At 57.9% G+C, this 24,406-nt stretch overlaps 1 protein-coding gene across 3 annotated transcripts; it reads left to right on the top strand.

Annotated features, from left to right (window-relative positions):
• The first annotated feature begins 2,392 nt into the window (after nucleotides 1-2,392).
• On the top strand, nucleotides 2,393-23,914 carry PAN2 (poly(A) specific ribonuclease subunit PAN2). Of its 3 annotated transcripts, none has more exons than XM_083880890.1 (26): nucleotides 2,393-2,477; nucleotides 3,694-3,979; nucleotides 7,437-7,606; nucleotides 7,682-7,802; nucleotides 9,093-9,170; nucleotides 9,275-9,542; nucleotides 12,429-12,771; nucleotides 14,502-14,598; nucleotides 15,051-15,170; nucleotides 15,272-15,391; nucleotides 15,471-15,599; nucleotides 15,708-15,907; nucleotides 16,640-16,779; nucleotides 17,070-17,176; nucleotides 17,501-17,599; nucleotides 17,958-18,034; nucleotides 18,519-18,660; nucleotides 18,834-18,971; nucleotides 19,568-19,627; nucleotides 19,706-19,796; nucleotides 19,913-20,070; nucleotides 20,155-20,298; nucleotides 21,196-21,375; nucleotides 21,491-21,584; nucleotides 21,668-21,865; nucleotides 23,672-23,914. In XM_083880890.1, exons 2-26 carry the CDS (start codon nucleotides 3,707-3,709, stop codon nucleotides 23,704-23,706), a joined length of 3,582 nt encoding a protein of 1,193 aa, XP_083737016.1. In that variant the 5' UTR covers nucleotides 2,393-2,477; nucleotides 3,694-3,706; the 3' UTR covers nucleotides 23,707-23,914. The 3 variants fall into 3 exon arrangements, with proteins under 3 accessions (XP_083737016.1, XP_083737015.1, XP_083737017.1); XM_083880889.1 differs by having other exon boundaries at nucleotides 16,637-16,779; XM_083880891.1 differs by lacking the exons at nucleotides 2,393-2,477; nucleotides 3,694-3,979 and adding an exon at nucleotides 4,541-4,577 and having other exon boundaries at nucleotides 16,637-16,779; nucleotides 23,672-23,912.
• The last annotated feature ends 492 nt before the right edge of the window (nucleotides 23,915-24,406 follow it).

Here is a 24,406-nt window from a genome sequence, read left to right as displayed (position 1 = left end):
TGTCCCCTCATTCTCCCCCCGTTGTCCCCTCTCGGTGTCCCCTCGTTCTCCCCACATTGTCCCCTCTCATTGTCCCCCCATTGTCCCCTCAGTGTCCCCTCAATTGTCCTCTCAATGTCCCCTCATTATCCCCTCTCAGTGTCCCCTCAGTGTCCCCTCGGTGTCCCCTCGTTTTCCTCTCTCGTTGTCCCCCCGTTGTCCCCTCTCAGTGTCCCCTCATTGTCCCCTCTCGTTATCCCCCCATTGTCCCCTCATTGTCCCCTCTCAGTGTCCCCCCATTGTCCCCCCGATGTCCCCTCATTGTCCCCTCTCAGTGTCCCCTCGTTGTCCCCTCGTTGTCCCCTCGTTGTCCCCTCATTGTCCCCTCGTTCTCCCCTCGGTGTCCCCTCGTTGTCCCCCCGTTCTCCCCTCGTCCCCTCAGTGTCCCCTCCTTGTCTCCTCCTTGTCCCCTCATTGTCCCCTCTCAGTGTCCCCTCGTTGTCCCCTCGTTCTCCCCCCGTTCTCCCCGCATTGTCCCCTCTTGTTGTCCTCTCAATGTCCCCTCAGTGTCCCCTCTCAGTGTCCTCTCATTGTCCCCTCTCAGTGTCCCCTCATTGTCCCCTCAGTGTCGCCTCATTGTCCCCTCATTGTCCCCTCGTTCTCCCTCATTGTCCCCCCGCTGTCCCCTCATTGTCCCCCCCGTTGTCCCCGTTGTCCCCTCTGGTGTCCTCTCCTTGTCTCCTCAGTGTCCCCTCTTTGTCCCCTCGTTGTCCCCCATTGTCCCCCCGTTGTCCCCTCGTTCTCCCCCCGTTCTCTCCCTGTTCTCCCCCCATTGTCCCCCCCCCGCGTTGTCCCCCCTGTTCTCCCCCCGTTGTCCCCCCTGTGTCTCCCCCCGCTGTCCCCGCTGTCCCCGCTGTCCCCCCGGGTGGTGCCGCAATCGGGGCGGCTCCGGCCCGTTTTTCCCGGCCCGCCCGCCGGGGCTGCCCCCGGCCTTCCCCGGGCACCGGGCGGGCCCCGGGCAGGGGGTGGGGCCGGGGGACACGGGAGGGGACACTCTGGGGGGGTGTGGGGTGATGGGGACACCGTGGGGTGATGGGGGACAGGGGGGACACTGGGGGGATCTCATGGGACACTGAGGGACATCAGGGGACAGTGGGGGACCCCGTATGACACTGAGGGACCCTGTGGGACACTGAGGGACAGTGAGAGACATGAGGGACAGTGGGGGACATTGGGGGACACTGAGAGACCCTCAGGGACAGTGGGGGAGGTCGGGGGACACTGGGGGACACTGGGGGACCCCGCAGGACACTGAGAGACCCTCAGGGACAGTGGGGGACACTGTAGGACACTCAGGGACAATGAGGGACACTGGGGTCACTGAGGGACATCAGGGGACACTGAGGGACCCCGCAGGACACTCAGGAACAGTGAGGGACACTGGGGTCACTGAGGGGATACTGAGGGACATCGGGGGACACTGAGGGACATGAAGGACACTGAGGGACAATGAGAGACTTGAGGGACAGTGGGGGACAGTGAGAGACAGTGAGGGACACTGGGGCCACTGAGGGACACTCAGGGACCCCGTGGGACAGTGGGGGACACTGAGGGACCCCATGGGACACTGAGGGACATCTGGGGACAGTGGGGGACCCTGTAGGACACTGAGGGACACTGAGGGACCCCATGGGACCCCCGTAGGACACTGAAGGGACACTGAGGGACATCAAGGGACAGTGAGAGACCCCGTGGGACACCGAAAGGACACTGAGGGACATTTGGGACGCCGTGGGACCCATTTGGGTACCAGAGGGGACCCCTGTGCCCCCCTGTGGGACCCCAGCGGACACGGTGCCACACCGGGAGGCTCAGGGGACACTCTGGGGCACTTTGGGGACACTTTAGGACCCCGTGGGGTGCCCAAAGGACACTTTGGGGGCTCTTCGGGCATGGTGGGACCCCTGGGGGTGGCAGAGGACACCGTGGGACACTGTGGGACCCCAGAGCACGTTGTGAGACACTTTGGGGACACTTGGGGACACTTGGGGACACCCGCGGGATGCCACAGGCGGCTCCGTGACATCCGTTAGACACCGTAGGCTCACGTAGGATGTCCGGGAACGCTGTTTGGCACCCGTGGGACCCCACAGGCCGCAGTCACCGCACAGATCTGGGGCTCCGAGAAGCGCCCGGGGGTCCCGGGGGTCCCCACGGGGCTCCCCCATCGCGAACCCCCCGATGTCACCCTTTTTGTCCCATGCGCCGCCCCGTCCCTCCACACCGATTAGTCCCGCCCCCTCAAGCGCTGATTGGTCAGCGCCCAGCGCTCGGCGCTGTGATTGGCCGGCGGCCCCGGGGCGGGCCCGGTTTACCGGGCAGGGGGCGCGGTTGCCGTAGCGACGGCGGGAGCGGCCCCGGGCCCGGCCCGGCCACGGCGGCGCAGCGGGACCAGCCCGGGAGCGCGGCCCCGGCGCGGCTGTGCCCGAGGCGGCTCGGTAACGGTCCCCGCGGGGGCTCGGTAACGGCGGCGCGGCGGGTGGCGGGTGGCTCGGTGAGAGCGGCCGCCGCTGGGGCCGGGCCCTTCCGTTAACCCCGCCCGGCCCCGCCTGGGAACTGCGGCCGCTGATAGCGCCGGTGCCGTTGGCGGGTTCGGTGTGGGCCCGCGGTGATAAAGGCGGCGGGGGCGGAGCTGGCCCGGAGCCCCGGGGGTGCGGCGGGGCCCGGTTTGGCTGCCCGGGAGCCTTTACGGGGCCCGGCCTGGAGGCTGCGGGCTGGGACAGGGCCCGGTGCCCTGGGACACTGCCCTGGGCTCAGGACTAACTGCCCGGTGCCCTGGGACACTGCCCGGTGCCTTGGAACCCTGCCCGGTGCCCTGGGACCCTTCCCCACCCCAACCTGGTGGAGCTGGGCCCCGAGGGGGTGTCCCTGGAGGGGCTCCCGGTGCTCAGGGACCCCTGGCCAGTGCTCAGAGACCCCTGTCCTTTGCTCAGGGACCCCTGACTGGCTCTGAGAGACCCCTGCCCATTGCTCAGTGACCCCTGACTGGTTCTCAGGGACACTTCCCACTGCTCAGGGACTCCTGCCTGGTGCTTTGGGACACTTACCAGTGCTCTGGAAACCCTGCCCATTGCTCAGGGACCCCTGCCCATTGCCCTGGGACCCCTGCCCAGTGCTCAGGGACACTTCCCATTACTCAGAGACACTTCCCACTGCTCAGAGACCCCTGCCTGGTGCTCAGGGACCCCTGGCCAGTGCTCAGGGACCCCTACCCGTTGCCCTGAGACCCCTACCCAGTGCTCAGGGACCCGTTGTGACTCTTCCTATTGCTCAGGGACCCTTGCCTGGCTCTCAGGGACCACTGCCCGGTGCCTTGGGACATTTCCCGTTGCTCAGAGGCCCTTGCCTGGCTCTCAGGGACCCCTGCCCGGTGCTCAGGGACTCCTGCCTGGTGCTTTGGGACACCTACCATTGCCCTGGGATCCCTGCCCAGTACTCAGAGACCCCTGCCCAGTGCTCAGGGACCCCTGCCTGGTGCCCTGAGACCACCCCAGCCCCGTTCCCCCAGCACTCTGGGGAAGGGACTTTACATCCCTGACCCTGCACCTCACACCCTCCACCCTGGAGATTCCAGCTGCCATTCCCATCCCCACATCATCCCATCCATTCCAAGAACTCCTGAACATCCTCCCTGTTCCCTTTTCCCTCCCCAAGGCCGGGCTCCACCATGAATTTCGAGGGGCTGAACCCGTCCCTGGCCGAGTTTGCGCCGCCCCTGCACCCCGCGCTGGAGCCGGTGCTGGACCCGCACCTGAACCCCAACCTGGTGGAGCTGGACCCCGAGGGGGTGTCCCTGGAGGGGCTCCCGGTGCCGGAGTCGGTGCACCTGATGGAGGGGATGTACAGCGAGCTGCACACGGCTGTTTCTGAGGTCGGAGTGCCCGTGGCCGCCTCGCACTTCGACCTGCACGAGGAGATGCTCTGGGTCGGCAACCATGGGGTGCGTGGGGAGCACGGAGCGCTGAGGAGGGGTTTGGGGAGGGGTTTGGAGGGGTTTGGGAAGGTCTTTGGGGGGTTTTGGGAAGGTCTTTGAAAGTTTTGGGGATCAGATCAGAGAGCAGAGCTCTCTGGAGAGGTTTTGGAATTGTTTTGGGTGGCTCTTGGGAGGCTTTGGGAAGTTTCTGGGAGGTTTTGGGAGGCTCTGGGGAGGTTTTGGGGAGGTCTTTGGAGGGCTTTGGGATGGTCTTTGAAAGTTTTGGGGACTAGACCAGCAAGTAGAGCTATGGAGAGGTTTTGGGATTGCTTTGGGTGGCTCTTTGGAGGCTTTGGGAAGTTTCTGGGAGGTTTTGAGAAGCTCTGGGGAGGCTTTGAGGAGCACTTGGGAGGCTTTGGGAGGCTCTGGGGAGGGTTTTGGGGAGGTCTTTGGAGGGGTTTGGGAGGGTCTTGGAAAGTTTTGGGGATCAGACCAGAGAGCAGAGCTCTCTGGAGAGGTTTTGGGATTGTTTTGGGTGGCTCTTTGGAGGCTTTGGGAAGGTTTTGGGGAGCTCTGGGGAGGCTTCGACCTGCACGAGGAGATGCTCTGGGTCGGCAACCACGGGGTGTGTGGGGAGCACGGGGCTCTGGGGAGGGGTTTGGGGGCTTTTGGGAAGGTCTTGGAAAGTTTTGGGGGCCAGATCAGAGAGTGGAGCTCTGAAGAGGTTTTGGGATGGTTTTGAGGAGCTCTGCGGAGGTTTTGAGGAGCTCTGAGGAGGTTTTGGGAGGCTCTGGGGAGGTTTTGGGGAGGTCTTTGGGGGCTTTTGGGAAGGTCTTGGAAAGTTTTGGGGGCCAGACCAGAGAGTGGAGCTCTGGAGAGGTTTTGGGTGGCTCTTTGGAGGCTTTGGGAAGTTTCTCGAAGGTTTTGAGAAGCTCTGGGGAGGCTTTGGGGAGCTCTGTGGAGGTTTTGGGAAGGTCTTGGAAAGTTTTGGGGATCAGACCAAAGAGTAGAGCTCTCTGGAGAGGTTTTGGAATTGTTTTGGGGAGCTTTTTGGAGGTTTTGAGGAGCTCTGGGGAGGTTTTGGGGAGGTCTTTGGAGGCTTTGGGAAGGTCTTTGAAAGTTTTGGGGATCAGACCAGAGAGTAGAGCTCTGGAGAGGTTTTGGAATTGTTTTGGGGAGCTTTTTGGAGATTTTGAGGAGCTCTGGGGAGGTTTTGGGGAGGTTTTAGGAAGCTCTGAGGAGGTTTTGGGGAGCTCTTGAGAAGTTTTTGAGGAGCTCTTTGAAAGTTCTGGGGACCAGACCAGAGACTAGAGCTCTGGAGAGGTTTTGGGATGGCTTTGGGGAGCTCTTTGGAGGTTTTTGGGGAGCTCTTTGGAGTTTTGGGGAGCTCTGGGAAGGTTTTGGGGAGCTCTTGGGAGGTTTTAGGAAGTTTCTGGGATGCTTTGGGAAGCTCTGGGGAGGTTTGGAGGAGCTCTTTGGAGTCTTTAGGGAGCTCTTTGGAGGTTTGGAGAGCTCTTTGGAGGTCTTGGGAAGCTCTTGAGAGGTTTTTGGGGAGCTCTTTGGAGGTTTGGGAGAACTCTGGGAGGTTTTGGGGAGCTCTTTGGAGGTTTTGGGAAGCTCTGGAGAGGTTTTGGGAAGGTTTTGGGTGGCTCTGGGGAGGTTTTGGGGTAGTCTAGGGCGGTTTTGGGGAGCTCTCTGGAGAAGTTTTGGGAAGGCTTTGGGGAGCACTTGGGAGGTCTTGGGAAGTTCTGGGGAGGTTTGAGGAGCTCTCTGGAGGTTTTGGGGAGCTCTGGGGAGGTTTTAGGAAGTTTTTGGGAGGCTTTGGGAGGCTCTGGGAAGGTTTGGGGGAGCTCTTTGGAGGCTTTGGGATGCTCATTGAAGGTTTTGAGGAGCTCTGGAGAGATGTTGTGAAGGCTTTGGGGAGCTCTTTGGAGGTTTGGGGAGCTCTTGAGAGGTTTTGGGAAGATTTTGGGTGGCTCTGAAGGCTTTGGGGAGCATTTGGGAGGTTTAGGGAAGCTCTGAAGAGGTTTTGGGGAGATCTTGAGGGGCTTTGAGGAGGTTTTAGGAGGCTCTTGGGAGGTTCTGGGAAGTTTCTGGGAGGTTTTGGGAGGCTCTGGGAGGTTTTGGGAAGCTGTGGGGAGGGTTTGGGGAGCTCTGGGGGCTCTTTGGAGGCTTTGGAAGGCTCTGGGGAGCCTTTGGAAAACTCTTTGGAGGTTTTGGGAAGGTTTTGGGATGCTCTGGGGAGGTTTTGGGAGGCCCTGGAGAGGTTTTGGGGTTTGATGGGATGGGGTGGGGAGGGAGGGAGAGCAAAGCTCCTCAGGTGGTGCCTGCAGAGGTTCCCTGGAGCAAAGGCAGCCCAGAGTTACGGGATAAAGGCAGATTTTTACTGAAAAGCCTTCAAAGGGTTCACCTTGGCCAGAGGCTCCACCCAGCTGGGACAACAACCACGAGTTTCTCAGGCAGATCAAAGTTTGTTCTATTTGCATATCAGAGTTTAATTACAGTTACAGCTCCAGGTGGTGCGATCACATTCCCCCAGTTTCCTCCCTTCAATTTATTTTTTATTTATGTTTTTTTTTTTTTTTTTTTTCATGGCCTGAGACAGTCAGGATGTCCTTGAGCTTCAGGCCTGGAGAGGAATTGTTTTGTTTGGATTAAATGGGAGAAGAGCAGCTGACAGGCCATGGAGTTGTAGATTTATTCACTAAAACAGTTACAGGATCTGGAAAATATAAAAATTAAATCCTAAAGTTTAATGGCCTCCCCCCCATTTGCTGGGGGAGCTGCTTTGCCTGGACTGGAGCACCCAGGAGTGCCAGGAATGTTGTGGGACTGTGTTGGGATTTTTTTTAAATTTTTATCTGCTGCATCCAGGGGAAATTTCATCCATCTAAGGGTTTAAAACCCTTAAATGTAAATTTTGGGAGCACAAAACTCACTGTTTCCCCTATCACTGCTGTGGGGTTGTGTTGGGATTTTTTTTATTTTTATCTGCTGCATCAAGGGGAAATTTCATCCCTCTAAGGGTTTAAAACCTTTCCCTCTTTAATTGTCTGTGTAAATATTCTTGGAGCACAAAACTCACTGTTTCTCCTGTCACTGCTGTGGGGTTGTGTTGGGATTTTTTTTTATTTTAATCTGCTGCATCCAGGGAAAAGTCTGAGCTGCCTTGCCTGGATTGGAGTGCCAGGAATGCTGTGGGGTTGTGTTGGGATTTTTAATTTGTGTCTGGGAAAAGTCTGAGCTGCCTTGCCTGGACTGGAGTGCCAGGAATGTTGTGGAATTGTGTTGGGAATTTTTATTTGTGTCTGGGAAAAGTCTGAGCTGCCTTGCCTGGATTGGAGCACCAGGAATGTCCCTCCACAACCCGGGAAAAGCGAGATCTGGCAGAAAGGACCTGACAGGGGACAAAACCACTCTGGGCCGTGTCACACCCACAGGGACACGGCACTGTGACATTTATCTGTGTCCCCTCTGCTTCCAGGGCCACGCCACCTCCTTCTTTGGGCCAACCCTGGAGCGCTACTCGTCCTTCCAGGTGAACAGCAGCGACGACATCCGCCAGATCCAGAGCCTGGAGAACGGCGTCCTCTTCCTCACCAAAACCAACCTCAAGTACATGTCCCGCGGCGGCCTCATCATTTTTGACTACCTGTGAGTGCTCTGGCTGTTCTCTGCTCCCTGCTGGGGCCGGGCAGGAGGCTCAGGGAGTGCTCCCTGCTCCCCCAGCATGGATGAGTCCGAGGACATGCACAGCCTGCTGCTGACGGATAACAACACGCTGCTGGTGGCCGGGCTGCAGAACCACGTCCTGGAGATGGACCTCAACACGGTGCAGGAGACGCAGAAGGTGCTGCCTGGAGCTTTGTTTTGGGGTCCTCTTCCCTGCTCATTCCTGCTCTTCTTCAGTGATCTTCCCTGCTGTCTCCTGCTTATCACTGCTCATCCCTGGTCTTCCCTTCTTATCCCTGCTCTTCTTCTCTGTTCTTCTTTGCTCTGTTCTTCTTTGCTCTTCTCTTCCCTACTCCTCTTCCCTGCTCATTCCTGCTCTTCTTCCCTGTTCTTCTTCTTTGCTCTTCTCTTCCCTGCTTCCCATCCCTGCTTCTCTTCCCTGCTCATCTTTCCCTCTCTTCCCTCCTCTCTCTCTTCCCTCCTCTCTCTCTTCCCTCCTCTCTCTCTTCCCTCCTCTCTCTCTTTCCCTCCTCTCTTTCCCTCCTCTCTTTCCCTCCTCTCTTTCCCTCCTCTCTTTCCCTCCTCTTCTTTCCCTCCTCTCCTTCCCTCCTCTTCCTCCCTGTTCCTCCCTGTCCATCCCTGCTCTTCCCTGGTCTTCCCTTCCCATCCCTGCTCTCCCTCCCTTCTCATCTTCTCTGCTCTTCCCCCCTACTCTTCCTTTCTGCCCATCTTTCCTTTTCTTCTCTGCTTTTCTTCCCTGCTCTTTTTCCCTGCTCTTTTTCCCTCCCTCCTCTTTTTCCCTCCCTCCTCTTTTTCCCTCCCTCCTCTTCTTCCCTCCTCTTCTTCCCTGCCCATCCCTGCCCTTCCCATCCCTGCTCTCCTTCTCTTCTCTTCTCTTCTCTTCTCTTCTCTTCTCTTCTCTTCTCTTCTCTTCTCTTCTCTTCTCTTCTCTTCTCTTCTCTTCTCTTCTCTTCTCTTCTCTTCTCTTCTCTTCTCTTCTCTTCTCTTCTCTTCTCTTCCCTTCCCTTCCCTTCCCTTCCCTTCCCTTCCCTTCCCTTCCCTTCCCTTCCCTTCCCTTCCCTTCCCTTCCCTTCCCTTCCCTTCCCTTCCCTTCCCTTCCCTTCCCTTCCCTTCCCTTCCCTTCCCTTCCCTTCCCTTCCCTTCCCTTCCCTTCCCTTCCCTTCCCTTCCCTTCCCTTCCCTTCCCTTCCCTTCCCTTCCCTTCCCTTCCCTTCCCTTCCCTTCCCTTCCCTTCCCTTCCCTTCCCTTCCCTTCCCTTCCCTTCCCTTCCCTTCCCTTCCCTTCCCTTCCCTTCCCTTCCCTTCCCTTCCCTTCCCTTCCCTTCCCTTCCCTTCCCTTCCCTTCCCTTCCCTTCCCTTCCCTTCCCTCCTCCTCCCTGCCCATCTTTCATTCTCTTCCCTCCTCTTCTTCCCTGATTTTCTTCACTGCTCATCCCCTCTCTCCCCCAGTACACCGTGGAGGTTCCCGGCATCACCATCATGAGACAATCCAACCGCTTCTTCTTCTGCGGCCACACCTCGGGCAAGGTAACTCCTCTTCAGAGGAGAGACAAATCTCCCAGAATTCGAGATCTCTTATCTCCTCCCAGAGATCACAGAGCCCACAGGGGCAGGACATTTTCCCCTCTCAGGTGTCCCTGCGTGACCTGCGCACCTTCACGGCGGAGCACGAGTTCGACGCTCACTCGGGGAGCCTGTCGGACTTTGACGTGCACGGGAACCTGCTGGTGACCTGCGGCTTCTCCAGCCGCATGAACGGGCTGGCCTGCGACCGCTTCCTCAAGGTCTACGACCTGCGCATGATGAGGGCCACCACCCCCCTGCAGGTCCACATCGACCCCTTCTTCCTGCGCTTCATCCCCACCTACACCTCGCGCCTGGCCATCATCTCGCAGACAGGTGCGGGCAGATCCCGGGGGAAACGGGATTTGGTGGGTCCAGGTTGAGGGTTGGAGACTGTGGGGTTCAGCCTGGAGGGAGGAAGATGAGGGGAGAGCTCACAATGTCCTCACTTTGCTCTCCTGGGCAGTGGCAGCACATGAGGGAATGGCTGGAGGGGTTTAGATGGGATTTTGGGAAAAGCTTTTTCCTCCAGGGAGTGGTTGGGCACTGAACAGGCTCTCGGTCAGGGTTGGAGACTGTGGGGTTCAGCCTGGAGGGAGGAGGATGAGGGGAGAGCTCACAGTGTCCTCACTTTGCTCTCTGGGGCAGTGGCAGGACTCAAGGGAATATCTGGAGCTGTGTCAGAAGAGGTTTAGATGGGATTTTGGGCTCACAATGTCCTCACTTTGCTCTCCTGGGCAGTGACAGAACACGAGAGAATGGCTGGAGCTGTGTCAGGAGGGGTTTAGATTTGATTTTGGGCTCACAGTGTCCTCACTTTGCTCTCTGGGGCAGTGACAGGTCCCGAGGGAGTGGCTGGAGCTGTGTCAGGAGGGGTTTAGATTCGATTTTGGGAAAACGTTCTTCATCCAGAGAGTGGTTGGGCACTGAACAGGCTCTTGATCAGGGTTTGGAGCCTGTGGGGTTCAGCCTGGAGGGAGGAAGATGAGGGGAGAGCTCACAACGTCCTCACTTTGGGGCACAGGACCCGAAGGAATGGCTGGAGTTGTGTCAGGAGGGGTTTAGATGGGATTTTGGGAAAAGGTTTTTCCTCCAGAGGGTGGTTGGGCACTGAACAGGCTCTTGGTCAGGGTTTGGAGCCTGTGAGGATTCAGTCTGGAGGGAGGAAGATGACACAACATCCTCATTTTGCTCTCTGGGGCAGTGACAGGACTCGAGGGAATGTCAGGAGGGGTTTAGATGGGATTTTGGGCTCACAATGTCCTCACTTTGCTCTCTGGGACAGTGGCAGGACTCGAGTGAATGGCTGGAGGGGTTTAAATGGGATTTTGAGAAAAGGTTTTTCCTCCAGAGGCTGGTTGGGCACTGAACAAGCTCTTGGTCAGGGTTGGGGCCTGTGGAGATTCAGCCTGGGGTAGAGGAGACCTCACAATGTCCTCACTTTGCCCTCTGGAGCAGTGGCAGGACTTGAGGGAATGTCAGGAGGGGTTTAGATGGGATTTTGGGCTCACAATGTCCTCACTTTCCTCTCCTGGGGAGTGGCAGGACCCAAGGGAATGGCTGGAGCTGTGTTAGGAGGGGTTTAGATTCGATTTTGGAAAAAAGTTCTTCATCCAGAAGGTGGTTGGGCACTGAACGGGCTCTTGGTCAGGGTTAGAGCCTGGAGGGGAGGAGGGGAGACCTCACAACTTTCCTCTCTGGGGCAGTGACAGGACCTGAGGGAATGGCTGGAGCTGTGTCAGGAGGGGTTTAGATTCGATTTTGGGAAAACGTTCTTCATCCAGAGAGTGGTTGGGCACTGAACAGGCTCTTGATCAGGGTTTGGAGCCTGTGGGGTTCAGCCTGGAGGGAGGAAGATGAGGGGAGCGCTCACAACGTCCTCACTTTGGGGCACAGGACCCGAAGGAATGGCTGGAGTTGTGTCAGGAGGGGTTTAGATGGGATTTTGGGAAAAGGTTTTTCCTCCAGAGGGTTGTTGGGCACTGAACAGGCTCTTGGTCAGGGTTTGGAGCCTGTGAGGATTCAGTCTGGAGGGAGGAAGATGACACAACATCCTCATTTTGCTCTCTGGGGCAGTGACAGGACTCGAGGGAATGTCAGGAGGGGTTTAGATGGGATTTTGGGCTCACAATGTCCTCACTTTGCCCTCTGGGGCAGTGGCAGGACCTGAGGGAATGGCTGGAGGGGTTTAGATGGGATTTTGGGAAAAGGTTCTTCCTCCAGAGGGTGGTTGGGCACTGAACAAGCTCTTGGTCAGGGTTGGAGCCTGTGGGGTTCAGCCTGGAGGGAGGAGGATGACACAACATCCTCACTTTGGGACACAGGACCTGAGGGAGTTGCTGGAGCTGTGTCAGGAGGGGTTTAGATGGGGATTTTGGGAAAAGGTTTTTCTTCCAGAGGCTGGTTGGGCTCTTGGCCTTGGGTCCCAAGGAGCTCCAGGAGTGCTTGGGCAGCGCTCTCAGGAACAGGGTGGGATTTTGGAGTGTCCTGTGCAAGGACAGGAGTTGGACTTCAACCCTTGTGAGTTCCTTTCAGCTCAGGATATTCCATAATTCGAGAAGTCAGGGAGTGTTTGGACAACACTCTCAGGTGTTGGGTTTTGGGGATTTGAGGAACTTCTGGGGCTGTCCTGTCCTGAGCCAGGAGTTGGACTTGATGATCCTTGTAGGTTCCTTTCAGCTCAGGATATTCAATAATTCCAGAAACCAGAGAGTGTTTGGAGAATGTCTTGGGTTTTGGGGACTGGGGAGCTTTTGGGGTTATTCTGTGCTGGCCCAGGAGCTGGATGTTGATCCTCGTGGGTTCCTTTCAGCTCAGGATATTCCATAATTCCAGAAACCAGAGAGTGTTTGGAGAATGCTCTCAGGTATTGGGTTTTGGAGATTTGGGGAACTTTTTGGGTTATCCTGTGCTGGCCCAGGAGCTGGATCTTGACCCTCATGAGTTCCTTTCAGCTCAGGATACTCCATAATTCAAGAAGTCAGGGAATGTTTGGACAATGCTCTCAGGTGTTGGGATTTGGGGACTGGGGCAGTTTTGATTTGTCCTGTGCTGGGCCAAGAGCTGGACTCTGATCCTACAAGCCCCTTCCCACTCAGAACACTCCACAATGACCATCCAAGTGCTACCACCCCACACCCAACCCCTCCCAACAGCACGAGCAGCTCCTGCTTCCCTCCCACTCCCAATCACCCCACTTTCCCCTCCCTCCTTTTCCCCCAGGCCAGTGCCAGTTCTGCGAGCCCACCGGGCTGGCCAACCCCGCCGACATCTTCCACGTCAACACGGTGGGGCCTCTGATCATGACCTTCGACGTGTCCGCCAGCAAACAGGCGCTGGCTTTCGGCGACTCCGAGGGCTGCGTCCACCTCTGGGCCGACTCCCCCGAGGTCACCTTCAACGCCTACTCCCGGGAGACAGACTTCGCCCTGCCCTGCATGGTGGACACGCTGCCCCACCTGGACTGGAACCAGGACCTGGTGCCGCTGTCGCTGATCCCGGTGCCGCTGACCAGCGACGCGCTGCTGTCGGACTGGCCGGCCGCCAACTCGGCCCCGGCGCCGCGGTGAGTCCTGGTTTGTTCCTGGTGAAATGGGACAGGGAAGGATTGGTTCTGGAAGGATCTCTGTCTTTTGTGATGTTTTAGACCAGAGGTTAGAGATAATTAAGTGGTGTTTGTTGGAGGTTTTCACTAGGCGCACCTTGGGTAGTCAGAAGTCTCCAAATGTCATGAGTTACCTCCAATTTACTGTTGCTTATGTCTTGTCTCTCTTTTTTTTTTGATGCTTTAGAGTGGCTATCTTTAAGTGGTATTTATTGGAGGTGTTCAATAGGTCCACCTTGGGTAGTCAGAAGTTTCTGAGGTTACACATGGGTGATGGTCATGAGTTTTTCATGCAATTATAAGTTTGGTCCATTTACATATCAGGGGTAAATCCTCCAATTACAGCTTCAATTAATGGAGTCATTTACTCCAAGTTTGCCCCCCACCATTCATTGTTGCTTACACCTTGTCCCTCTCTTTCCTGATGCTTTAGAGTGGCTACTTAAACCAGAACCTAGAAAAAATTAAGTGGTATTTATTTGAGGTGTTCAGTAGGTCCACCTTGAGTGGAAGTTTCAGAGGTTACACCCAGAAAGGAAAATAGTCATGAGTTTTTCATGCAATCATAAGTTTGGCCCATTTACATATCAGGGGTAAATCCTCCAATTACAGCTCCAATTAATGGAGTCATTTGCTCCAAGTTTTCCCCCCACCATTCATTGTTGCTTACACCTTGTCCCTCTCTTTTTTAATGCCTTGGAGTGGCTACTTAAACCAGAGCCTGGAGAAAATTCAGTAGGTATTTATTTGAGGTCTTCACTAGGCGCACTTTGGGCAGTCAGAACTCTCCAAAGTTACACACAGGTGATGGTCATGAGTTACCCCCAATTTACTGTTGCTTATGTCTTGTCTCTCTTTTTTTTTGATGCTTTAGAGTGGCTACTTAAACCAGAGCCTGGAGATAATTAAGTGGTATTTATTTGAGGTCTTCAATAAGTCCACCTTGGGTAGTCAGAAGTCTCTGAGGTTACACCCAGGGTGGTGATGGTGATGAGTTTCTCATGTAATTTTAAGTTTGGTCCATTTACGTATCATCCTCCAATTACAGCTCCAATTAATGGGGTCGTTTATTCCAAGTTTTCCCCCCACCATTCACTGTTGTTTACATTTTGTCCCTCTCTTTTTTAATGCCTTGGAGTGGCTACTTAAACCAGAGCCTGGAGATAATTCAGTGGGTATTTATTGGAGGTTTTCAATAGATCCACCTTGGGCAGTCAGAAGTCTCTGAGGTTACACCCAGAAAGGAAAATGGTGATGAGTTTTTCATGCAATTATAAGTTTGGTCCATTTACATATCAGGGGTAAATCCTCCAGTTACAGCTTCAATTAATGGAGTCATTTACTCCAAGTTTCCCACACCCCATTCACTGTTTCTTACATCTCTGGGAGCCTGAGATCATCAAGTATCTTTGAATTTCAGGCCTAGAGAAAAGAATTTTGTCTAAATAAGCTGGGAGAACAGCAGCTGGCAGGCCGTGGAGTTTTAGAGTTACACACTAAAGCACTACAAGATCTGAAAAACACGTGAAATCTCCTTTTCCTGCCGCAAACCCCCCATGCTCAGCGCTGTTGTTGGGATGGAAAATGAACCTGGGGAAGGGCTGAGGAGGGGGGGGAAACACTCAGGGACCACCCTGAGCACAGCCTGGGTGTGTTTGAGGCGCTGCTCTGAGCCCGGGGGGTGTTTCCAGGCGAGCCCCTCCTGTGGACCCTGAAATTCTGCGCACCATGAAGAAAGTGGGGTTCATTGGCTACGCCCCAAACCCCAGGACCAAGCTCAGAAACCAGGTACCCACTGGAGGAGGGGGTTTTGGGAGGGTGGAGCTCTGCAGCCTGGGAAGGGACATGCTGAAGGTTTCAGGGATGGGGGACAAGAGGTGGAATTCCCTCGGGATGGTGCAGTTTGGAGGTGGAAGTTTCTCCCGAGCAGGAAAAAAAAGGGATGGAGTTTTCCCAGCTCCATCCCCTCCGTGGCTCTGTGGGAAGGAAAAGTCTGAGCTGTCCCTTTGGGAGGTTCATGGCGTGTCCCTCACCCTTGGGAAAACACTGCCCTGTGCTTTCCCCACCGTGACAAATCCCTGCCAGCAGGAAGGTGTGGAGGCCTCCTGCAGCTCCAGGGAGGGCCCCCACTCCTTTCTTTGCTCATTCAGGGAGGCAGGAAAACCCAGGGGCTGCTCCTGGGGGCTTCTCCCCACCTCAGGGTTGAGCTGCTCACCTTTTTTTCCTCTCCCTGCTCCAAGATTCCTTATCGGTTAAAGGAGATGGACAACGAGTTTGACAACTTCAGCCAAGTCCCCGAGTCCCCAATCGGGCGTGAGGAGGAGCCACATCTCTACAGGGTGGCCAAGAAGTACAGGAAGGTGGGTGGTGGCTTTGGGGGGCACAGTGGCTCTGTGGGGACCCCCACGGGGGTCTCCTGGCGTGGGGAGGTTTTTATTTCACCTCTCACATCCCTGCTCAGGTCACCATCAAATACTCCAAGCTGGGGCTGGAGGATTTTGACTTCAAGCATTACAACAAGACGCTGTTTGCGGGGCTGGAGCCCCACATTCCCAACGCCTACTGCAACTGCATGATCCAGGTGGGAACTGCCCTAAATCCCACCCAGAGCTCTTTGTGGGTCCTCTCAGAGCCTTCCCTGACTGCTGGGTCTTTTCTAGGTATTGTATTTCCTGGAGCCAGTCCGCTGCCTGGTGCAGAACCATTTGTGCCAGAAGGAATTCTGCCTGGGCTGCGAGCTGGGCTTGCTTTTCCACATGCTGGACCTGTCCAGAGGAGACCCCTGCCAGGTCTGTGCTGGCCCAGAAGGATCACAGGGAGTGGCAGAGGGATGGGAGTGGTGCTGGGCAGGCAGATGGAAACTCCTGGGTGATGTATTGCTCTTGCTCCATCCCCAGGGAAGCAACTTTCTGCGGGCTTTCCGCACCATCCCCGAGGCTTCGGCCCTGGGCTTGATCCTGGCAGACTCAGACGAGGCCACGGGGAAGGTGAACCTGGGCAGGCTGATTCAGAGCTGGAACCGTTTCATCCTGACTCAGCTGCACCAGGAAACACAGGAGCAGGAGGGACCCCAGGCCTACAGAGGGGCTGGAGGCAGGTGAGGGTTCTGGTGTGGGGAGGGGACAGAAAATGACCCAGCTGGGGAAGGGGGCAGCTCCTCAGAGACCCCCACCCATCCCTCAGGAGGTTTTATTGCCACTCACACCCTGAGAGATCCATGAGAAATGCAGCTTCCCTCATGTTTAAACCCTGTGCTGAGCCTAAAAACTGTTTGGAGGTTTTACAGAGAACACCAGCTGAGCTTCCAGAAAGGCTTGGACTGCTCAGATTCCCCAAAATCTGCTGGAATCTGGGGCCGATTCCCCAAAATCTGCTCAAATCTGAGGCCGATTCCCCAAAATCTGCTTAAATCTGGGGCCGATTCCCCAAAATCTGCTGGAATCTGGGGCCGATTCCCCAAAATCTGCTGGAATCTGGGGCTGATTCCCCAAAATCTGCTTAAATCTGAGGCCGATTCCCCAAAATCTGCTTAAATCTGGGGCTGATTCCCCAAAATCTGCTGGAATCTGGGGCCGATTCCCCAAAATCTGCTTAAATCTGGGGCCGATTCCCCAAAATCTGCTGGAATCTGGGGCCGATTCCCCAAAATCTGCTCAAATCTGGGGCTGATTCCCCAAAATCTGCTGGAATCTGGGGCTGATTCCCCAAAATCTGCTGGAATCTGGGGCCGATTCCCCAAAATCTGCTGGAATCTGAGAGCTGGCAGCCTGAGCTGTGAGTCCCCCAGCTGAGAGATCTCTGCTGACCCCAGTCCTGTTTTCCCCAGCAGCTTTGGCTCCTCGGGGGACTCAGTCATCGGGCAGCTGTTCAGCTGTGAGATGGAGAACTGCAGCATGTGTCGTTGTGGGAAGGAGACTGTCCGTGTGTCCTCCACGCTGCTCTTCACCCTCTCCTACCCCGACAGCACAGGTAACAGCAGAACCCACCACCCCCAAAGCTGGCTGGAGTTTGTTATCCATGATTTTTTTTTTCCAGCTGGAAAACTCTCCCACATCCAGGAGCTGCCTCAGCTCCACGGGGATGGTTTTTCCAACCAGCAGCTGAGCTCTTTTGGCTTCAGAAAGACACATTTGGGGCTTGACCTTCTGGCTGGTGGTTACGAGGAAAACCCCAGAGGTTTGGGCTGAGCTCAGCTAGCTGGTCAAGGTTTTGTGTGTTTGGGAGGTGACGTTATTCTCCTTTTCTCTCCCCCCTCCCAGAAAAACCAGCCAAGGATTACGAGTTCGCCCAGATTTTGAAGCGCAGCATCTGCTTGGAGCAGAACACACAAGCCTGGTGTGAGAATTGTGAGAAATACCAGCCCACGGTGAGCCCTGGGAGAGAGGGGGACAGGCACGAGGGGGACAGTTTCTCCATGAGTCACCAGGGAACCTCCTGAGCTGATGGCAGAGATTCAGTTCCTGGCCCAGCTGGCAGCCCTGGGGTATTTCCTGGGCTCTGTGAATTCCTCCCGCAGGGATGAGGATTCAGCAGGGAGAAACAACCCCCCTCCAGGAGCTGCAGGAGCAGCTTATTGTCCTGACAGTGCCCCCAGGAATGCAGCAGGGAGGGGAGGAAGCTTTGAAATTGTTGGCTGATATCCCAAATCCTGCTGGGAGCCTGTGATTTCCATCTCCTCCTCTCCCTGCAGGTGCAGACCCGGAACATCCGCTGCCTGCCGGACGTGTTGGTCATTAACTGCGAGGTGAACAGCTCCAAGGAGGCAGATTTCTGGAAAACACAGGCTGAGGTGGGGGAGACAACTCCAGGGCTGGTTCTTGTGGCCCTGCTGAGGTTTTTACTCTGCTCTCCCTGTCTCTGGCCTCTCTCCCTCCACCTGAGCTGTGCTCACAGAGGACTTGGTGCAGCTGGGTCATCACAATCTGCACTTTTGGAGTTGGAAAAGATGAGATCTCCTGGCGTGGCAGAGCTGAAGGGACTGCAGGAGTCATTTTGTCCTTCCCCAGCCCCCTGATCTTGGGTTTCCCTTTGCTTTTTCCCTGTCACCAACATTAATATCTCTGTTTTTTTCCCTGCTCCTGGCTTGGCTGTCACCCCAGGGCTGGGCTGTCACCCTGTGCTGACACTCCCCTGTGTTTCGTTGCCAGTACTCCTTTCAGAAAGCCATGATGAAGAGAGGAGGCTTTGACATCACCAAGGGAAAGGAGATCTCTCTTGGAGACTGGTAGGTGGAAATTCAGGAGGGATTTCTGCATGGAAAGAGAGTCTGGACCTGCCCAGGGAGGTGGTGGAGTCACCATCCCTGGAGGTGGATGTGACTCTGGTCTGGGATTGGCCAGAGGGTGGATTTGATGGTTTTGGGAAGATTTTCCAACCTCAAGAATTCTGTTCCTGGGATTCTGTTCCACCAGTGACACCTCCTGAGTGATTCTCTGGCCTATTTCTCATCTAAATTATGTTAATTTGACCCCCCTGCCTGTCTGAGGCTGCACCACATCCCCTTTGTCACCAACTTCGTGACCCCTTTTGGATCCTCCCAACCTCGTGCCCCTTTTCCAACTGACAAAAGCCCCAAAACCACATTGGCTGAGCACCTCTCCCAGAGTCCTGCTCCCTACAGAAATTTTAGGAAATCGGCTGGGTGGGTGTGAATCCTGGACCTGGCTGACATCTCCCTCCAACTCATCCTTCCACAATTCCCCGTGCAGGAAGGACCTGGGGAGCCCCGACACGGGGCATTCATATCCTTCCGTGGAGGAACTGAAGAACATTTGGATCCCTCACGCCATCAAGATGAGGTTGACCAAGAGCAAAGAGCTCGACGTGAGCAACTGGAGCGAGACCGAGGAGGTGAAGTGACAGAACCACCCTGGGTGAAGTGACAGAACCACCCTGGGTGAAGTGACACAATCACTGTGGCAGCAGAGTTGCCTCAGAACCACTTTCTGCTGAGAGAGATGATGAGGAGAAGAACTCAGGGGCTGGTGGTTTGGGGGTTTGGACATTCCCTGTTTCTCCCACAGCTGGGCCCCACGGATGACCCAGAGTCTGTTTACATCTACGACCTCATGGCCACTGTTGTCCACATCCTGGACTCCCGCACGGGGGGCAGCCTGGTGGGGCACATCAAGGTGGGAGAGACCTACCACCAGAGGAAGGAGGTGAGGCCCTGCAGGACCCCCCGGGCACCCACCGGCTCCTGGGAGGGGTCTCACCCACAGGATCAGACTCTCAGCCAAGTTTTGAGCGTGGCTGAACGTGCCAAGAGCTGCTGGGGCCCCTCACGGGGAGGGAAAGGCTGAAGAAAACCCTCTTCCCACACCCACTCAGGCTGGTTCCTCCTGGCCCACGGGCACGGGGCCAGCTTGTCCTTGCGCTTCCAGGTAAGGGCAGGGACGTCACCTCCCTTCCCGAGGAAAGGGCTGGTCTGGGCACTCCTGGTTCGTGCTGGAGATGCCCAAGGCAGGAGTTCCCAGAGTGTGTCAAGGCTCCATCCCCTGTGCCTTATCTCTTGCATCTCCCTGGAGTTTTGCTCAGGAGCTGGGCAGAGCCCCGGAGCCCCGTCCAGCCCAATCCTTTCACGTCCTTTGTCACCACCCAGGGCAGGCAGGGATTTCCCCACGGTGTCCCAGGAAGGGCGGGGGTTCCCACATGGCACGGTCACACCCTCCTTTCCCTGGTAACTGGGCAGAGGAGTCACTGCTCTGGCTTTGGGGGGGCCCCTAAGGCTGTGATTTTTTTTCCCCTCCTCTCCCAGGGAGTCACACACCAGCAGTGGTATCTCTTCAACGACTTCCTCATCGAGCCCGTGGACAAGGTGAGAGCGCCGAGGTGACGCCGTGGCCACCCCTGGAGCCACCCAGGCCGGCCCTGAGCGTCCCTTTTCCCCCTGCAGTGCGAGGCCGTGCAGTTTGACATGAGCTGGAAGGTGCCAGCCATCCTCTACTACGCCCGGAGGAACCTCAACGCCAAGTACAACCTCGTCAGTGAGTGCCGGGCGTGGAAGTGACGGCGTGGAAGTGACAGCGAGGCCAGCGCTGCCACCACAACACCACTGAGTTCCTTCCCCTTTTTTTTCCCCCTTTTCTTTCCCTCTGCACAGTCAAGAACCCCATCGAGGCCAGTGTCCTGCTGGCTGAGGCTTCTCTGGCCCGAAAGCAGCGCAAGTGCCACGCCACCTTCATCCCCCTCATGCTGAACGAGATGCCCCAGGCTGGAGATCTGGTGGGGCTGGACGCTGAGTTTGTCACGCTGAACGAGGTGGGGACAGCAGGGATGGGGTGTAGGGGTGTAGGAAAGGCCACTCTGGGGCTGTTGGTCACCACTGTCCCGTCCCCGTGGCAGGAGGAGGCTGAGCTGCGCAGCGACGGCACCAAATCCACCATCAAGCCCAGCCAGATGTCGGTGGCCAGGATCACCTGTGTGCGTGGGCAGGGCCCCAACGAGGGCGTTCCCTTCATTGATGACTACATCTCCACCCAGGAGCAGGTACGGGCTGCCCACAGAGCTCCTCAGGAGGGACATGGAGCTGCTGTGACAGTGACAGTGACCTCACCTTGGTACCTGTGTTCTCCATGGTGACCTCACTTAGATACCTGAGTGTTTTCCATGGTGACTTCACCTGGACACCTGGGTGTTCTCCATGGTGACCTCACCTGAGCACCTGGGTGTTCTCCACAGTGACCTCACTTAGATATCTGGGTGCTCTTCATGGTGACCTCACCTGGACACCTGGGTGTTCTCCATGGTGATTTCATCTGAGTGTTTTCCATGGTGACCTCACTTAGACACCTGTGTCCTCCATGGTGACCTCACCTGGGCACCTGTTTTCCACAGTGACCTCTTCTGGGCACCTGGGTGTTCTCCATGGTGACTTCATTTAGACACCTGGGTGTTGTCATGGTGACCTCACTTAGACACCTGAGTGTTCTCCATGGTGACCTCAGACACCTGGGTGTTTTCTGTGGTGACCTCACCTGGACACCTGGGTGTTCTCCATGGTGACCTCACTTAGACACCTGAGTGTTCTTCATGGTGACCTCACCTGAGCACCTGGATGCTCCCCATGAACTCCTCTGTCCTCTCTGATTATTGTATCTGCACACCTGTGTGTGTCCCATGGACAGCTGGGTGCACCTGGGTGCTCTCCAGGGCCTCTTTTGTCCCCTTTGGTGACCTTACCTGGCCTCCTGTGTCCTCTGTGGTGACCTCACCTGGACTCCTGTGTCCCCTTTAGTGACCTCACCTGGACACCTCTGTGCTCCACGATCACCTGGGGCTGTCCTACAACACCAGCCCCCTCCCCAGGGTGCTGACGGGGGAATTGAGGAGGGGGCAGACCCCCTGGGCCCTGCCAGCCCCCTCCAGGCGCTCTGCTCTCCCCAGGTGGTGGATTACCTGACCCAATACTCGGGGATCAAGCCAGGAGACCTGGACGCCAAGATCTCCTCCAAGCACCTGACCACCCTCAAATCCACTTACCTGAAGCTGCGTTTCCTCATCGACGTGGGCGTCAAGTTCGTGGGCCACGGGCTGCAGAAGGATTTCCGTGTCATCAACCTGATGGTGACAACCTGAACCCCCCTTCCCTGTCCCTGGCCACTGTGGGGGGCTGGGAGGGGTCTGGCTGGGCCTGCAGCCCCCTCCCCACCTCTGCAGCAGTGTCCTATCCTTTCTCCAGGTGCCCAAGGACCAGGTGATCGACACCGTGTACCTGTTCCACATCCCGAGGAAGAGGATGATCTCCCTGCGCTTCCTCGCCTGGTACTTCCTGGGTCAGTGGCCAAACTCTTGGAGCTGGGGAAGGGGCAAAACCCCCGCTGAGGGTCCCCGAGCTGAGCCAGGGCTGTCCCCACAGACCTGAAGATCCAGGGGGAGACCCACGACAGCATCGAGGACGCGCGGACGGCGCTGCAGCTCTACCGCAAGTACCTGGAGCTGAGCCCGCAGGGCGGGGAGCCCGAGGAGTTCCGCAAGGTGCTCAAGGGGCTCTACGAGAAGGGCCGAAAGCTGGACTGGAAGGTGCCCGAGCCCGACAGCCAGAGCAGCCCCAAGCGTAAGATGCCACTGCTGTCCCCTCTGTGTGTCCCCTCTTGTGCCCCGTGTCCCTTCTCTCCTTGCTGAGTCCCCGCAGATGGGGGCCGTGCTGCAGATGGGGGCCGTGCTGTCCCTTGGCTGCTGCCCCCTCCTCCTGTCCCCTTCCAGTGTCCCCTCTCCTCTCCCTGTGACCCCTCTCCCCATGTCCCCTCTCTCCTGTGGTGTCCCCTCTCTCACCCCCTGGTGTCCCCTCTTCTCCCGCCATGTCCCCTTTCTCCTGCTGTGTCCCCTCTCCCCATGTCCCCTCTCCTCTCTCCATGTCCCCTTTCCCCCTGCCATGTCCCCTCTTGTCCCCAGTGTCCCTTCTCCTCTCTCTGTGTCCCCTCTCCTCCTGCCATGTCCCCTCTCCTCTCCCTGTGTCCCTTCTTGTCCCTCATGTCCTCTCTCCTCTTCCTGTGTCCCCGTGCCATGTCCCCTTTCCTCTCCCCGTGTCCCCTCTCCCCCCGCGGTGTCCCCTGTTCTCTCCCCGTGTCCCCTTCCCCCCTGCCATGTCCCTTCTCCTCTCCCCGTCTCCCCTCTCTCCCCGTGTCCCCTCTCCCCCTGCCGTGCCCCCTCTTGTCCCTTCTTGTCACTTCTCACCTGTGGTGTCCCCTCTCCCCGCTATGTCCCCGCAGATGGGGCTGTGTTCTCCTTTGGCTGCTGCCCCTCCTCCTGTCCCCTTCCCGTGTCCCCTCCTCTCTCCGTGTCCTCTCTTCTGTCGCGTCCCCTCCCCTCTCCCCTCCCTGTGTCCCCCTCTCCCCCGCCGTGTCCCCTTCTCCTCTCCCAGTGTCCTCTCTGTGTGTCCCCTCTTGTGCCCCGTGTCCCCTCTCTCCTCGCTGAGTCCCCACAGATGGGGCTGTGTTCTCCCTTGGCTGCTGCCCCCTCCTCCTGTCCCCTTCCCAGTGTCCCCTCTCCTCTCCCTGTGTCCCCCTCCCCGTGTCCCCTCTCACCCCGCCGTGTCCCCTCTCCTGTGTCCTTTCTCTGTGTCCCCTTTCCTCCTGCGGTGTCCCCTCTTCCCTCCTCTCCCTGTGTCCCCTCTCCCCCTGCCTTGTCCCCTCTCCTCTCCCTGTGTCCCCTTTCCCCCTGCCGTGTCCTCTCTCTCCCCTCGTGTCCCCTCTCCCCCTGCCCTGTCCCCTCTCCTCTCCCGGTGTCCCCTTTCCCCTCCCGGTGTCCCCTCTTCTCTCCTCCCAGGGTCCCCTTTCCCCCTGCCCTGTCCCCTCTCCTCTCCCTGTGTCCCCTCTCCTTGTGTCCCCTCTCCCCTCCCTGTGTCCCCTCTCCCCGCGGTGTCCCTTCTCCACCGTGTCCCCTCTCCCCCTGCCATGTCCCCTCTCCCCCTGCCGTGTCCCCTCTCCCCTCCCTGTGTCCCCTCTCCCGGTGTCCCCTCTCCCCCTGCCGTGTCCCCTCTCCTCTCTCCGTGTCCCCTCTCCCCCCGCCGTGTCCCCTCTCCCAGGGTCCCCTGTCCCCCTGCCGTGTCCCCTCTCCCCTCCCGGTGTCCCCTCTTCTCTCCTCCCAGGGTCCCCTCTCCCCCTGCCGTGTCCCCTCTCGTCCCCGGTGTCCCCTCTCCTCTCCTCTCCCTGTGTCTCCTCTCCCCCAGTGTCTCCTCTCCCCGCGGTGTCCCCTCTCCTCTCTCCATGTCCCCTTTCCCCCTGCCGTGTCCCCTCTCCCTTTGCTGTGTCCCCTTCTCCTCTCCCTGTGTCTCCTCTCCCCCTGTCACCCCACCGTGTCCCCTCTCCCCTCCCTGTGTCCCCTCTCCCTGTGTCCCCTCTCACTCCCGGTGTCCCCGCAGACGGTGCCGTGTTCCCCCCGGTTCTGGCGCTGTGACCGGAGCCCCCTCGAGGAGCAGCGCCGGGAGAGCCGGACACGGACACACAAACACACACCTGGACCTGGACCTGGAACTGGAACTGGAACCAGCAGCGGGCCCGGGGCTGTCCCCGACCCGCCCGCCCCCGCCCCGGGGCTCCCCTTTCCCCGCCGGTACCGGGAATCACTGCCCGACCCCCGCCCCGGGGCTCCCCTTTCCCCGCCGGTACCGGGAATCACTGCCCGACCCCTCCCCGCTCGCCCGCCGGCCCGGGCGGCCTCATAAAGAACCCCCGGACCCCCGTGAGACCGTGTCCTCCTTGGCTCCGGGGGGGGACCGGGACCGGGGCTGGCACCGGGGACACGGCAGGAAAAACCGGGACCGGGCTTGGAACGGGACCAGTACCGGGGCAGGACGGACCCGGACCCGGTCTCGAACCCGCGCCGGTCCCGGGCTCAGACCGGGGCCACGCCAGGACAGACCCGGACCCGGTTTCGGACCGGGGCTCAGACCGGGGGCACGGCGGGACAGACCCGGACCCGGATTCGAACCCGCGCCGGTCCCGGGTCGCGGCTGATCCGGGGAGGGGGCGTGGTCAAGCAGCTCAAATGGGCGGAGCCACGTCAGGCCACGCCCACTCGGGGGCCGAGCGCCACGCGGCCGGGCCCTGACAACAGCGGGGGCCTTCGGAACCCATCCCGGGCTGCCCGCGGCGCT

This window comes from Zosterops lateralis (genome assembly GCF_965231275.1).
Source record: "Zosterops lateralis genome assembly, chromosome: 32".
In the NCBI taxonomy this organism is placed as follows: domain Eukaryota; kingdom Metazoa; phylum Chordata; class Aves; order Passeriformes; family Zosteropidae; genus Zosterops; species Zosterops lateralis.
This window is presented reverse-complemented; position numbering and strand designations above follow the sequence as displayed.